The sequence below is a fragment of the Mytilus galloprovincialis genome, chromosome 5, assembly GCF_965363235.1.
Source record: "Mytilus galloprovincialis chromosome 5, xbMytGall1.hap1.1, whole genome shotgun sequence".
Lineage (NCBI taxonomy): Eukaryota > Metazoa > Mollusca > Bivalvia > Mytilida > Mytilidae > Mytilus > Mytilus galloprovincialis.
In genome coordinates this window covers 25145542-25162808 of record NC_134842.1, presented here as the reverse complement: position 1 = coordinate 25162808, position 17267 = coordinate 25145542, and the positions used below count along the sequence as shown (strand labels likewise).

The 17267-nt window shown below is 31.8% G+C and overlaps 1 protein-coding gene and 1 long non-coding RNA gene across 3 annotated transcripts in view; one reads left to right on the top strand and one right to left on the bottom strand.

The window, feature by feature from the left end:
• LOC143075473 (uncharacterized) overlaps positions 1 to 1199 on the bottom strand; it is a 425173-nt gene extending 423974 nt beyond the window's left edge. The window contains exon 1 of one of the 2 annotated variants that reach the window (XR_012978326.1): positions 793 to 1199. This is a non-coding gene — a long non-coding RNA (uncharacterized LOC143075473). The remainder of the gene's footprint in view (positions 1 to 792) is intronic. The other variant, XR_012978325.1, reaches the window with a different exon arrangement.
• Positions 1 to 17267, top strand: part of LOC143075472 (bleomycin hydrolase-like) — a 31693-nt gene that overhangs the window by 12555 nt on the left and 1871 nt on the right. The window contains exons 2-10 of the mRNA XM_076250888.1: positions 5099 to 5253; positions 5825 to 5974; positions 6657 to 6887; positions 8213 to 8305; positions 12402 to 12557; positions 13638 to 13796; positions 15017 to 15084; positions 15676 to 15796; positions 16501 to 16567. Of these exons, the coding sequence (XP_076107003.1) occupies positions 5099 to 5253; positions 5825 to 5974; positions 6657 to 6887; positions 8213 to 8305; positions 12402 to 12557; positions 13638 to 13796; positions 15017 to 15084; positions 15676 to 15796; positions 16501 to 16567 (1200 nt within the window). The remainder of the gene's footprint in view (positions 1 to 5098; positions 5254 to 5824; positions 5975 to 6656; positions 6888 to 8212; positions 8306 to 12401; positions 12558 to 13637; positions 13797 to 15016; positions 15085 to 15675; positions 15797 to 16500; positions 16568 to 17267) is intronic.

Here is a 17267-nt window from a genome sequence, read left to right as displayed (position 1 = left end):
CACAGGTGTGAATGTCTGTTGTAAATCTCTTCGACTATCTTGCATGTCATCTGTTTGCATTATTGTGCCGTTCCGATATATGATTAAGCCACTTTTTGAAAAACTGGTAACTTAAGCAGCGGGGCATGTAACAGCTTGTTGTCGGTACTATATCACAACAGAACGTGTACTGTCCATAAACTGCTGCTTAACATCGCATATATATATAAACAACATTATATTAATGATTCTACAAATTCTAAAAAGTGTCGTGTGGCTAGGTTTGAAAAATTTTGTCCTGCATTTTTTTTTAGCTGTTATCTCTATCCTGCCTTTTTATTTTTCACTCTGTTCGGTCCTGCCTTTTTTTTTAACCTAAATTGTCGTCCTGACTTCTTTTTTTGCAAGTGTGCCATCCAGGTTTTTATTTACTCAAAACTCAAATTTTATCCTAGCCCCCCCCCCCCCCCCCCATAAAAATCAAATGGTAGCTCCCTTACACAAATTGATGTTAACAAGATATAATGAAACATGATGTGTGTTTCTATTGTTTCTGTATCATCTACTATTTTCATGAACTTGAAGGCTCCATTTATACAATCAATTTCTGGGTTTTTTTTAACCAGAAAACAGCTCAACAGATATTTCACACAGGTATCATCAATTTTTTCTGTGCATATTTCATTATTTTTTTTAAAATGAAAATCAGTAAAATTGCCATTTTCCCAGATTATCCTACTTTTCAACCCCTTCCCATTCCGACTCCTACTGCAATTTCAAGGCTTTTTTTCTGTTTGTTTTCTAATACATTACCTTTATATTTTATTCTTTCGTCGTGTTAAACACGATTCTGTCCATTCTCCGGGTCATATTCAGGTAACATATCTGTCTAGTCGATTACACAACTCGTGTTATTGTTTACATGTAAAAAGCGCGCGAAACTGTATCACATCAATGACACGGAAATTGCCGGAAAGTAACGAATGTTATGTAAATAGAGGATCCTCATAGAAACGAAGATGGCGGATTGGACATGTAAATAATCTTGAAAAATGTGAAGGTCAGGATTATACAGTGCAAACACAATAAAAGGTAGGACAGTAGTGGATATTTGGAATGGATTTTTATTCCGCTATTTGAAAAACATCGTCTCGAGTGAATGCGACTAATATTTTTAAAAATTTCGACAAAAATCATGGTGCCAATTTTACGTGACGGCGACTATATATAATAAAGTCGACTAGCAACTGATCAATAGAGCTTCTCGTAGAACCTCTATTGATAGTCGACTTTATTAGTTGTTTACAGAATTTAATTGATAGAACTTCTGATTCCTGTGAAAATACAAAAAAAGAAAAGGCAGTGTCTGAGCGTTCTCAAATGTTGGTACAAATAGTCAAATTGCTATGCGTAGGCTACGAATACCTGCATGTGGGTACAAATAGTCAAATTGTGATGCGTAGGCTACGCGTACCCTCATGCGGGTATGAATAGTAAAATTGCAATGCGTAGGCTATGCGTACCCACATCCGCTTTTATAATAAAATGCCATCAGATTGGAAATGTATCATCATGTGATGTGTTTCGTTCTAATAACAATTTTCACTGCTTACGTTTTTCACTGTTGAGTTTTTATTCAGGTGTTTACTCAAATTTGAAAAGCATTTCCTATCGAATGAATTTAGGTACAATGTATCTAGTTTTTTTGCCAAGGCTTAATACTACAATTTTTAACCGTTTCCATTTACTTTGCGATTTTCTTATGTGCTTCAAAGAATTGCCATCGCTCAGGGTAAAATATTTTGCATAAAGGACCAACCTGTGGTAAAATCACAATATATTCAAAGCCCCCATTTTTTTTTATATATGTAAAAAATACGGCGTCATATGTTTTGGTATGAATTAAAAAATGGCTCAGTTCATGGACAGGAAATGACTATATAATCCAGAACTTAGTTTTTTCAAAAGTCGTGGTTCTGGTGATGGCTTGAATAATAATAAAGGTTATTCAATACTTTTCAGTACTAGAAATGAATAGTAAATAGTTTTAGGTTGGTGTTTTGTGTGCTGAAATTGTTACATTTTTATTTATTTTCGATTGACACTTGGTTTCTACAAAGGACATTATTTTTTTTTAAAACAAGACAGTTTTCATATCCGTGTATCAACAATGATCAAGGATGTATAAAAATAATTGTCAATAAAGTATTGAATAAATGGATTTTGAACAGCCATGACAGCCATGTTATATAAGAACCATGATAATTTTAACGCTTGTTTGTAATAAAAATGATTTAAAAAACACATGACAGTCATATATGTCTTGAAGATCCGATGTCGGGCAGGCAGACAATATAGCTATACTTCATGTAACCCCTCAGAATATTGCTCAACATATATTCTAATGTGGTATTTCTTTTGGCATTAAATAAAAAAGGCTTATCTGGTCAGTTTTATTAAATTTGTTCTAGCGTCTTTTAAAACAACTTTTAATATATGTTTTAAAGATGTTAAGTTATAGTGTTGTTGTTTTTCCAAATATAGAAAACAATATATGCGTGTGAAATTGAAAACGATGAAATATGGATCATACAAAAACATATGACGATAATGTGAAATATAAAGGAAATTATTGATAATATGGGGATTTTGTGTAAAACGACCGGGGAGTATGAAAAATAATATTTTCAAATTGTATTTATTAGATAATGACATAATAACCATTGAAATTAAATGCACACTGATGGAAAATGAAACTGTACAGTCCCTGTAGTAGAAAAAACATGATAAAAATTAATACTATTCATGCATGCTATCATATAACATGTAAAATGTAAATGCAATTTTAAAGAATTAAACTTTTGATATGAGATTTAAAAATAGTCTTTTAGTAAAATGTAAAACAGAAACTAAGATTTTAAAACATCTTAAACTACTAAAATTAAAGCTTGGATGTCTATATAAAAATAAAAGAAGAAAATAAAAATGTCAAATTAAACCAATTTTTGTCCATCTTTTGTCACGCCAAGTTTAAAGTGGAAAGGACATTCCATTTGAAAAGTACTGAAAGTAGACATATCCTTTATATCATGAATGGTTTACTATCCTTGTATTAGGCCTTTCCTGTTGAATTTATTTGGATTTTTTTGCCACCGTGACTACAGGGAAAAAAATTCTTTTAAACTTTAATTCGAGGTCTTCTGCAATTGACTCTGAGTTTCTTGTATACAATTTTATAAAACTAATCGACTGATAGCTATAGTTTTGAACAGGGACTTTCTATACTAATAGACTAGAAAGTCCCTATTTTGAACAAATTATTGTTTCAATTCATGATACATGTGTAACTTTGAAATGTCTTCCCCACATGTATATATCACTCTTTTCCATTTTAAGAATATTTATTATTAACTGAGAAAAACTGTTCAATTACCTATTTATAGATATTTATAAAACTTCTGAGTATTTTTTCAAAATCAATTTATTTACTAATTGCCACAAGTTCCGCAAATATTTCACGTTTCATTCCCGATCAGATGCCATTTTATCATGAAACCTGATACGGGTACGCATAGCCTACGGACAGCATTTTGACTATTCATACCGCATGCAAGTACGTGCAGACACTGCCAATTTTTTTTTAGTCCAAATCATTATTACGTCTGGAAAGGCTATTTTTTTCGTTTTGGCACACCAAGAAAAAAATGAAATAGCCTTGCCAGACTTCATAATTACTTGGACTACAAAAAAATATACACAAAAGTGTGAATACATCTATGAGGGCAAATACCCTAACAGTGATTTCAGTGAGCGGCACAGGGGCGGATGCAGGAATTTTCGAAAGGGGGGGTGCTAACCCAGGGCACCCAGGGCAAAGGGGGGGTGCAAAACATATGTCCCGATACAAATGCATTGATCGGCAAAAATAAAGGGGGGGTGCGCACCCCCGGAACCCCCCCCTGGATCCGCCACTGCGGCACACATTTACATGTACATGTTTTCAAAAATATTTGGCATCTTTTTCTTATGATCTTAAACAGTTTTTGGTAAGAAAACATTTATTTGATATTTATTGTTTTGATGAGTTGGCATGCACATGTATCTATTGTTTGATTTGATTACATACATGTCGAAAGTTAGTTATAACCTTCATTTGAATTTATAGATGAACAATGATGAAAAACAAGTAAAAAATATGTAAATTCAACATATTAAACATGTTAAAAAGCCTTCTTTTAGTATTGTTGTCAAAACTGTCAGTATCAGTCATTACAAACATGCATCATGTGTATTCCTATAATATATGCCTCCGCGTTATATATTCACTATCTAACGTTTTCATACTGATATTTTCATTATCATGATTATTTATCATTTTATTTTTGTCTAACTAGCATCATGTGCATTTTAAGTTCTGTGTACAATGTATCTTTTCTAACTACCATAAAATGTACTTTATCCTCCTTCTTTAGCTGTGTTTGATTCAAAGTCAAGGGAATGTCCTGAACAAACATGAAATATTTGCCACTGGACATTGTAAATGTTGTAAATTAATCCAGACCAGTACAAATATTTTCCAAGATAGTTAGTGGTACCAATGCTTTATAAACAATTTCAGATTTAAGAAATACGGTTTTATATCTGAATGTGGATGGGATCAACTAAAAATATTGATTGATTTTTAGTTGCTTCATATCCAGCAGTAAATACTGAACAGAAGAGAATAATGGGTAAAAATATACATCATGTTACAAATGTATGTAAATATTATATAAATGATTTAAATGATATACATTGTATTATGATTCCAGACTTACAATCTTGACAATAGTTACAATTAATGATATAATGTAAGTAAATTTGTAGTTAAGCTACACCATGTACACCAAACAAACTTTTTCATACATGTACTAGTGTAAGTGCATTCAGAGTGGTTACAACCATACAAGACTTCACTAACCTGGACTGGTCATTATTAACAAAAACATCTTTTATTGTCATGACTGTACATGTAATAAGATTGTTTAACATATTTAAATTCTCAAATTGTCATGATTGTTGTATGAATGTTTATGCTAAATAGCTCTTTTAATACTTTGTGTAATTTGCTAATTTTCAGGTATTCAGAATGAGGCTGTAAAGCAGTACAAGCAGTCATTTCTGTCTGATCCGAAAAATAGACTTGCCAGGAATGTATGCTCTAAACAAGATTTATGGGATGTGTGTAAAAATCCAGATGTTATACATACCACCCCTCATGTATACAACTGCAAGGTATACATGTATAAAAGTATAAATAGAAATATTAAAAAATGTTGTATGAGTGCAAATGAGAACTCTCCATCCAAGTCACAATTTTTTAAAAGTGAAACATTATAGGTAAAAAATACGGTCTTCAACATGCATAACATACATATATAAAATTCTAGAGTTATGCCCCTTTACAAATGGAAAAACTGCTGAATTTTTTGTTTCCATACTCTTACTTTAGTTTGCATCAACCAAATTTAATGAAACTTATCATGCTTATACGCAATGCTTAACATAGACCAAGTTTGAATTTTGGTAGCGTCACTTTTACAGTTCTTGAGTTATGTCCCTTTATAAAAGTATATGCAAGTGGGGGCATCATCTGTGTCCCATGGACCCATTCCCCATTTATTTAAGCCAAGGATGTTGCACTTTGTTTGCTAAATGGAATATCAAATGGAATACAGTGGTATACAGAGTTCTGTTGGAATTAAACTAAAAATGTCATTTGAATTGCTTTTATGGATAGGGTTATAAATAGAAAACTTTTGTGTATGAACCTTCAATTTCCACAGTATATATATTTCTTTTGCAGGTATCTGAGGGCAAGCCAATGACCAACCAGAAGAGCTCAGGAAGATGTTGGATATTTGCCTGTTTAAATGTTATAAGAAGCAAATGTATGAGCCAGTTTAAAGTTGAAAATCTTGAGTTTAGCCAGAATTACCTCTTCTTCTGGGACAAGGTAATCTATGTTGTAAAACCTGTAGATTTATTTCACTTTATAGATTTTCTTGTATTGCAAATACATTTAAATAACTACAACTTGAAAAATACTGGGCCAAAAATGTAAAGATATGTAAAATCATGTTCAAGTTATTGAAAGAAATTGTCCTGATTTTGAAAGACGAAACATTTTTATTTGTGTGTGTATTCTGAACATTTTATAAATGTCTGAATTAATTATCAAGAAATTTGAATTAAGGGGCTTGGATTGAGTCCAGTTAAAAAAAAACAAACCTGTTGTCTTCCGTGAAGTTGTTATTCATAAGTTTAGTCATGTTAGTGTCAGAATTATAGTTGTAGAACTTCCAATTTGATGTTTATAGATACATTAGGTTTGTGTCAAGTAACATTTGAATGCATATCAGGCATGTGGATTATATAATGATAAAACTTTAAAATTCTTGCACCACAAATTAAGGCACAAATGCACAGTGGGCTTAGTTGCCAAATACACAAGATGGTACATGTCTAAAAATTTGGACACCTGTTTATCAGTTTATAAAATCATTGATAATACTTGTTGTTGTTTCATTTTATTCCTTCAACAGACATAATATTTGAAATTAAGAAAGACATTTTGCAGTTTAAATTTTTCAAATATTGTTAGTCACTAAATATCCGTTAAAAATTATTACTTGAAGGTTGAGAGAGCTAACTACAATCTGCAGTGTTACGTACAGTGTGCTGGTAAAGGGGAGACAGCTGAGGGCCGTTTGGTTCACCACCTATTATTTAACCCTGCTGAAGATGGAGGCCAGTGGGATATGATGATAAATCTGATAGAGAAGTATGGTATCGTACCCAAAACCTGCTGTCCTGATGCACAGAGTGCTGAAGCTTCTGTCAAGTTCAACAGGCTCATTAATAATAAAGTAAGTTGTGTTGGATTGTGTATTAATACTGACATTTTACATTATTTGGGTTGTTTTCAAAATGATTGCTGTAAATGTAGAAAATGCCTGTACCAAGTCAGGAATATGACATTTGTTATCCATTCCTTTGATGTGTTGTGCGCTTTTTATTATGCCATTTGATAAGGGACTTTCTGTTTTGAAATTTTCTCAAGAGTTTGGTATATTTGTGAATTTAGATTTTGCATGTATAAATTCTTATTCTTGAGCAATGTACAGAAATGGGTGACTAATTATTGCAACTTCAGGAATTGTTACTACAACAATGCTATCAAAATTATTAATATTAGTATTTATTTTTTGCAAAACCATTCCCATCACAATAATAAAAACTTTGCAAAAATTCTTTATTTTCAGTAACTGCTGATATAAATTAATCAGTTGTTTCCACCAAACGATGTTAACAAACTAAATTCTGCAAGCAATTTACTTACACAACTTTTGCTAGTAGAAAAAAAACTTGATTTTTTTAACTTGCCCACTTAGTTGTGATGTATTAAATTTGTATTAAAAAAAAATTTAAATATAGGATTTCACTATTTTTTCTCTACATAAACTTTATCCTATAATTAATAGAAAAATAAAATAAAAATATGGGTTCAATTGGTCAACGTTCATTTAAGCTCACAATTTGCCTTGGATAGAAGCATTCATTTTTGTTAATTTACTCTTTTTCTGTTTAAATAATAGTTTCATTTTAGCTTATTTGAAAATAATAATAAAAATATAGGTCAACGATAAGTTGAAAAAGATATTTCAATTTTAATGCAAAAAAAATGCATTTTTCACCAAAGGGAGATAATTTGGAGCTTTTTCAATGATATAAACATTTTAAAAGTCATCTGGGGCCTAAACGAATTGATTTTTCAGTTAATTGTTGAGCCATATATATCATAGAGTAACAACTAATAATTTAATAATTAAAATTTGTAATGAAAAAAAAAAATGTTCAAATGTTTACTAAATTTTTTGTACCCTCGAGCCTCCTCAAGTCAGTTTAAGGGGCACCACTTATGATGAGTCAATGATATTTGGTATGCAGTTGTAAACAGAAATTATTTGGCCCTGTACCTGCAGTAATGGTTCATTGCTTTTGAATATTTTGCATAATTTACATGTTGAAATATTGCTATGTTAATTTCAACTTTTGAATTTTTACTATCAAAATAACATGTTCATTGTATTCTTGCAAGACATATCTATGTGTCAGCAGTTTATTTATTTTATTTATTATTTTGTAATGAATTGTATATTTCTGACGCAAGTATTTCCTTGTAATATTATAGATGAGAGAGTTCTGTAACTGTCTACAAACTATGGTTAAAGATGGGGCATCAGAAGCAAAGGTACAAGCAGAAAAAACCAGGATGATGGAACAGGTAAGACAGAGATGATACTGTCAATTCCTTGGTATTCGTTGGCTACAAATTTTCGTGGATTTTGTGCACGTGAGTACAGATGAACATTGAATTCAAATGACCAACGGATTACAAATTTACTATAGGATTGATATACAGAAAATGGATAAAGCACAAAATCGAAAATCAACAGAAATGAAAGTGTTTCCCAAACTCAAGAAAATTGATAAAATTGAGAATGGAAATGGGGAATGTGTCAAAGAGACAACAACCCGACCAAATAAAAAACAACAACAGCAGAGGGTCACCAACAGGTCTTCAATGTAGCGAGAAATTCCCGCACCCGGAGGCGTCCTTCAGCTGGCCCCTAAACAAATATATACTAGTCCAGTGATAATAAACGCCATACTAATTTCCAAATTGTACACAAGAAACTAAAATTAAAATAATACAAGACTAACAAAGGCCAGAGGCTCCTGACTTGGGACAGGCGCAAAAATGCGGCGGGGTTAAACATGTTTGTGAGATCTCAACCCTCCCCCTATACCTCTAACCAATGTAGTAAAGTAAACTCATAACAATACGCACATTTAAATTCAGTTCAAGAGAAATCCGAGTCTGATGTCAGAAGATGTAACCAAAGAAAATAAACAAAATGACAATAATACATAAATAACAACAGACTACTAGCAGTTAACTGACATGCCAGCTCCAGACTTCAATTAAACTGACTGAAAGATTATGATTTCATCATATGAACATCAGGCACAATCCTTCCCGTTAGGGGTTTAGTATCATACCATCATAACATATATGAGAAGAACATAACCCGTGTCATGCCAACAACTGTTTTTAGAATAAATGTGTTTAGTTCCGACGCAAAGACCTTATCAGTGACTCAATATTAACGCCAAAATATGCAATCTTTAATGACTTGACAACAGTATCGTAATTATATCCCTTCTTAATAAGTCTATTCAAAGGTTTTGTAAGTTTCTGAGGTGAATACTGACACCTTTGTGCTTTATAAAGAATATTACCATAAAAAATTGGATGTGAAATACCTGAACGTATTAGAAGTCTGCATGTTGAGCTATATTTACGAATGATGTCTTTATACCGATGATAAAATTTAGTAAATGTTTTGACTAGTTTGTGATATCGAAAACCCTGGTGTAATAATTTTTCAGTAATACATAAATTTCTCTCGTTAAAATCGAAAACATTGTTACATACACGAGCGAATCGTACAAGTTGAGATATATAAACACCGTAAGATATCCACAAAAATGGATAAATCCACAGTAATGAGAAAAAACACAATTATTGAACAGTTAAGGTATAGAAGAAATTCCCAATATAATGGAATAGGAATGAGACAGCTGTTAAATAAAAAAACACACAAAAAATGACAGCAGATGAAAGAACAAAAAAGAAAAAACAGAATGAGAGAGCTGATACATAAAAAAAAAACATGGAATGATTGAATAGGTAAGAGAGAGCTGAACGGGGCTGAGTTCAATATCGTAGAGGCTATGTAGCTGCTATCAATATCTATGTAGCAGCTAGTCTATAACTACATGTTCAACAGTCAAAATCTATGTAGCACTATGTAGCTGCTACGATATTGAACGCAACCCAGGTAAAAGAATTAGTAGAGTTTTACCTTCTATTTTTGATCATATAGAAATATATTTTTTGAAAATAATATGTTTAATTTTGAATATAATGCATGAAGTTCTGGCCTAACAGCTATAGTTAGTTAAGTGATTAAAATCCCTTATAGTAATCCATTAACATTGAACTAAAACAAAAATAAATTAATATTTGTTTTGCTACGCGATATGATATAAAGATAGTTGATGTACGTATTCAACATTTTAAAGAACATTTTACTATAAACAATAACCACAATAAACCTATTTCTCGTATCAAACATAAACTAAAAGAACTAGCCAAGGAATTTGTTTTTGTCCCGGCAGATAAAGCTGCTAATAATATTATTATTGTTTGACGTAAATTTTACATTGAGGTTTTGAAAAAGGAAATCACCAATTCGCCAACATTCCAACTGACTCCATTTTCAGAAAACGAAATCTGTAACAAACATAAACTTTTAGCCACCGCTTTACAAGCAGAGCCAAATACAATGAAAGTCCCAACTATGTATTGGCTTCTGAAGCTACACAAAACCCCTTACAAATACAGATTTATTTCGTCTTCAAGCCATTGTTCAACTACTAAATTGTCTATTCTTCTTACCAGCACACTTGGTACAATTAAAAACCTTATAATAAATTGTTCAAATAAGGCCTTCGAAAATAGTGGAATAAATTACTTTTGGAGTGTCAAGAACTCGTTGGAAGTACTTGATAAATTGCATGCTTATATTGGTGATTTTGAATCTGTTCAAAGTTTTGATTTTTCTACCCTGTATACCACATTGCCTCACATTCTCATTAAGAAAAAATTCACACACCTAATTAAATGGGCATTCAAAAAATCAAAATGTGAATATATATGTTCAAACTCTTTTAGGTCATTTTTTAGTATCAATAAACAAAAAAACTATGTTAATTGGACATGCTTTGATACTATATATGCCCTTGAATTTTTACTAGATAACATTTTTGTTCGCTTTGGAGATTCCGTATATCGTCAGATTATCGGAATTCCAATGGGGACTAACTGTGCACCACTTATTGCGGACCTGTTTTTGTATTGTTATGAGTTACAATTTATGACAAAAATAAGCAAAGACCCATCGAAACAACATCTGATAAACAAATTTAATAATACTTTTAGATATTTGGATGATATTTTGGCTCTCAATAATGACGACTTCAGTATGTATATTAATGAAATTTATCCTGTTGAACTTACTTTAAATAAAGCTAATACTAACAATGACCACTGCCCTTTTCTCGATCTTGATATCTATATCACTAATGGAAAGCTGAATACTAAAATTTATGATAAAAGGGATGATTTTTCATTTCCTATCGTTAATTATCCGTTTTTAGATGGTGACGTTCCCTTGTCACCATCTTACGGTGTTTATATATCTCAACTTGTACGATTCGCTCGTGTATGTAACAATGTTTTCGATTTTAACGAGAGAAATTTATGTATTACTGAAAAATTATTACACCAGGGTTTTCGATATCACAAACTAGTCAAAACATTTACTAAATTTTATCATCGGTATAAAGACATCATTCGTAAATATAGCTCAACATGCAGACTTCTAATACGTTCAGGTATTTCACATCCAATTTTTTATGGTAATATTCTTTATAAAGCACAAAGGTGTCAGTATTCACCTCAGAAACTTACAAAACCTTTGAATAGACTTATTAAGAAGGGATATAATTACGATACTGTTGTCAAGTCATTAAAGATTGCATATTTTGGCGTTAATATTGAGTCACTGATAAGGTCTTTGTATCGGAACTAAACACATTTATTCTAAAAACAGTTGTTGGCATGACACGGGTTATGTTCTTCTCATATATGTTATGATGGTATGATACTAAACCCCTAACGGGAAGGATTGTGCCTGATGTTCATATGATGAAATCATAATCTTTCAGTCAGTTTAATTGAAGTCTGGAGCTGGCATGTCAGTTAACTGCTAGTAGTCTGTTGTTATTTATGTATTATTGTCATTTTGTTTATTTTCTTTGGTTACATCTTCTGACATCTGACTCGGATTTCTCTTGAACTGAATTTAAATGTGCGTATTGTTATGAGTTTACTTTACTACATTGGTTAGAGGTATAGGGGGAGGGTTGAGATCTCACAAACATGTTTAACCCCGCCGCATTTTTGCGCCTGTCCCAAGTCAGGAGCCTATGGCCTTTGTTAGTCTTGTATTATTTTAATTTTAGTTTCTTGTGTACAATTTGGAAATTAGTATGGTGTTCATTATCACTGGACTAGTATATATTTGTTTAGGGGCCAGCTGAAGGACGCCTCCGAGTGCGGGAATTTCTCGCTACATTGAAGACCTGTTGGTGACCCTCTGCTGTTGTTTTTTATTTGGTCGGGTTGTTGTCTCTTTGACACATTCCCCATTTCCATTCTCAATTTTATATATATATATATATGTTTGCAGATATACAGAATAGCAGCCACATGTTTAGGGACACCATTAGAGACCTTCACCTGGGAATTCTATGACTTAGAAAAGAATTATTTCAAAATTGGACCAATCAAACCAGTCGATTTCTACCGACAATACATCAAACCAATCTATAATATGGAGGATAAGGTAAAGGTTCTACTGTAATGTATTTACTCTATGTGCATTGTCCATTTGGCTGTGTGTGATCAGTTCCTGTGAGTTTTCATGAATCTTGTGTGAAACTCATATGAATTTCATATGAAAATCACATATTAAGTTTGTTCATATGAATTTCATATGAAAATCACATATTAAGTTTGTTCATATGAATTTCATATGAAAATCACATATTAAGTTTGTTCATATGAATTTCATATGAAAATCACAATTTAAGTTTGTTCATATGAATTTCACATGAAAATCACATATTAAGTTGTCATAAATTGTCAAAATAAAGTAATTCAATTAAAATAATTTAAAATCATGCAATATATCATTTTTTTTATTAAAGTGAAATTCACATTAAAATGTTTATTAAAGCTTGTTTGAGGATAATCTCACACAAATTTCACGTGAATTTCATGCGAGATTCATTTGAAATTCAAGGAAGCAAAGGACAAGGTTCACTTATGGCACAAAATGGCCTTAAATATCAACTTATCATAAAACACCAAAAAGGTCTCAATTTGGTTCGTAAATGGGTCTACTTCAAAAGTCTAAATGCTAAATATATCAGTTCTTTTCATAAAAGTACATAATACTCTCCAAAGTAAGCCCATTTGGGACATTTTGTCAAAATATGATGATTTTGTGCATTTTTCAGACCTAAAAGCTTTAAAAACACCTTGGCCGCCACCTACAATCCAAAATGTGTTGTAACCAAAAGATTCCAATTTTGATATAGATTTCATCAATATAAAAACTTTATGGATCGTAGATGGAGGCCAAGGTTAATTATGCCAAAAACAATTAAAATTATGGGAAAAAAGTACCAAAATTGACCTTTTAATACTAATTATGTTTATTTTTGTCTTAATAGTATTATCACAAGTATTTCTATGTGAAATTTTTAATTTGTTGGCCCGATTTAAAAAACATAAAAAAATCAGGGCCAATTTTAACCCTTCGTGAACCTTCTCCTTTTGCCTGTGTAAAGTATGTAAATAGTAGGTGAAATAATGTTCAAATGTATATCATTTTTGAATTAACATTATTATTTGTTGCTAGGTGTGTCTAGTGAATGATCCTCGTCCAAACCATTCCTACGGCAAACTGTATACAGTAGACTACCTAGGAAATATGACTGGTGGACGACCAGTACTATATATTAATCAACCAATTGAAGTTTTAAAGAAGGTCACTATAGCTTCTCTCAAAGATGATGAGGTATTTTATGTGTTAAATAAATATTCAAACTATATAGTTGATTTGGTCCTGTTTAATGTAGCCATTCATTATCGAAAATTATAATATTATCAAAGAACTACTGTGTTGATGGTTTTTAATGAAATATTGTATAAATGCAAATTTATGCATAAATAGATTCCTTTAATTCATAAATATAACTTTAACAGAAATGTATAAAACATTTATCATGTTTATCAGGGTTGTTTGTATAATGTTGTGCTTATCAGTATCCATACATTCTGATCTTTGGAGTCTATAACTGTATCAACTTTTCAATGCAGGATTCTTATGCACCTTTAGATTTTTTTCTTTTCTTTTTATGCTTGGATTTAACATTAAATGAATATGATGGAATATGTTATAACATTTTTACAATTTTGAAATATGAAATAAAGTAAGGTAAACAAAATTTTATGAAAACAAAATACTTATTGATTTAGTAGACTCACTTATATGGCATTATTTATATTTGAATGTAGATAAGAAAAAAGAAGATATGAAATTTACATCAATAAGATAGAAAGGAGGATGCAAACAATCAGAAGACACATGAAAAAGATATTTGCACATGAAAAGTACAACAGTTGTCAAAATTGCATATTTTACGTGCATATATACTGAATTACATTTGTATTTTTGTTAATAATCAGTTTAATTATACCCCTGCTTTAAAAAAGGGGGGTATACTGTTTTACCTCTGTCTGTCCTTCAGTCAGTCCGTCCGTCCCATGAATATTTTTCGTCGCATTTTTCTCAGGAACTACAATACAAGGATTTCTGAAATTTGGTTTCAGAGTTTATCTAAGTCAGCTATACTGTGTGATGCGTTTTCAGATTGATCACTTGACAACTTCCTGTTTACTGAACACTTGTATGATTTTACACATGATAGCCAAGTTGAAAATTTTCGTCACATTTTTCTCAGGAACTACAATACAAGGATTTCTGAAATTTGGTTTCAGGATTTATATAAATCAGCTATACCGTGTGATGCGTTTTCAGATTCATCACTCGACAACTTCCTGTTTACGGAACACTTGCACATTTTTACACTATTAATATTATCCACTTGCGGCGGGGGTATCATCAGTGAGCAGTAGCTCGCAGTTTTCTAATTTTCATAAATGTTTCAACCGTAACATGGTAATAGTTCCAAAAGTAAAATTTACAACTGAATTTTCTTTTATTGTTATTTGTAGGCTGTATGGTTTGGATGTGATGTAGGTAAATGCTTTTATAGACAAGCAGGCTTACTAGATTTAGATGTGTAAGTTGAATTTCAATAACTTAAGAAATGCTTGAAGTTAAAATTGAGAATAGAAATGGGAAATATGCCAAAGAGACAACAACTCGACCAAAGAGCAGACAACAGCCAAAGGGAACCAATGGGTCTTCAATGCAGCGGAAAACTCCCATACCCAGAGGCCTGCTTCAGCTGGCCCCTGAACAAAATGTATGCTATTTCAGGGATAATGGACTTCATACTAACATCCGAAATATACTCAAAAAATTTCATTAAAAATCATACAAGACTAACAACGGCCAGAGGCTCCTGACTTGGGACTGGCGCAAAAAAATACAGTTGGTTAAATGTGTTTTTTGAGATCTCAAACCTCCACCTATATCTCTAGCCAATATAGAAAAAACAAACACACAACAATACGCATCAATTATCATATGAAGCCTTGAACAAGTGGTTTTATCCTTTCAGAAAACGTGATACAATTCAGTAGAGAAAACTAATTTCTTGAATTATACTGCATGACAATGATTATGAATGAAACAGATACCCTTCAATGATTTATTATAAAGTATTTCTAAATAACATGAAATAAGGAGAATTAACTTTTTATTACAGATTAGATTTAGACTTAGTTTTTGGTACCAACATGCTAGGCATGTCTAAAGCAGACAGACTGATCTATGGAGAATCTTTGATGACTCATGCAATGACCCTTACTGCTGCACAAGTTGAAGAGGTTTGATATATTTTCTAGCTAAATTAAGATTTTTCTATATCTAACATAAATATAAAATGCCAAGCAGACAGCAGAAAGCAATATTTTTTGTTGAGTCACCTTTCTATGATTTTTTTTTATAGCTAGTAAAATTTTTCCAATGTATTTGCTCAAAAACTATGCAATTGGCCAAGCAGTATGTGCAAAAAACTACATAATTTGAATAGCAAGAAAGCTCATTTTGGGAAAATGTTATCCCCAAAGGTTAATTTGATTAAAGACATTAGTAATGTTTATTTTAGATTACCATTTTTATGAGTTCAACGATTGGAAATTGTTTTCCCCTTAAACACAGAATATAGGACCTACTTCTGGCAAATGTTATTATTGAAACCAATATAAATTTGTCATATAAGAACAAAGGGTTATAAAATCTGAGGTCAATAAGTGGATATTTTAAATTCATATTCATTTGAATTAATCTTAAATATGATTTTACTCCTTTATGAAATTCTGTAGGATAATTAAATTGAGAATGGAAATGGGGAATTTGTCAAAGAGACAACAACCCGACCATAGAGCAGATAACAGCCAAAGGCCAATTGTATGTTTTACTGAAATCTTAGGATGAACTCTATATATGGACATACATGTATATATAAATGATTTGCCAGCTATTAGCGTAAAATATAATTTAGAATCTAAGTCATCTTTATGTTTTGCAGGGTTCCGATAGCAAAGCTACCAGGTGGAGAGTAGAAAATTCCTGGGGTGATACTGATGGAGATAAAGGTACAGTGTGTTGTCATATTTTTATGCCCCATTTATGGGCATTATGTTTTCTGGTCTGTGCATCTGTTTGTTCATTCGTTCATCCGTTTGACCGTCTGTCCTGCTTCAGGTTAAAGTTTTTGGTCAAGGTAGTTTTTAATAAAGTTGAAGTCCAATCAACTTGAAACTTAGTAAACATGTTCCCTATGATATTATCTTTCTATTTTTAAAGCCAAAATAGAGATTATATAAAAAAGAAGATGTGGTATGATTGCCAATGAGACAACTATCCACAAAAGACCAAAATAACACAGACATTAACAACTATAGGTCACCCTACGGCCTTCAACAATGAGCAAAGCCCATACTGCATAGTCAGCTATAAAAGGCCCCGATATGACAATGTAAAACAAATCAAACGAGAAAACTAATGGCCTTATTTTTGTAAAAAAATTAACGAAAAACAAATATGTAACACATAAACAAACGACAACCACTGAATTACAGGCTCCTGACTTGGGACAGGCACATACATAAATAATGTTGCGGGGTTAAACATGTTAGCGGGATCCCAACCCTCCCCCTAACCTGGGACAGTGGTGTAACAGTACAATATAAGAACGAACTATAAAAATCAGTTGAAAAAGGCTTAACTCATCAGATGGACAAAAATACAAGTGGACGTGGCCGGGTACTTATACATCCCAACACATTTTCACGT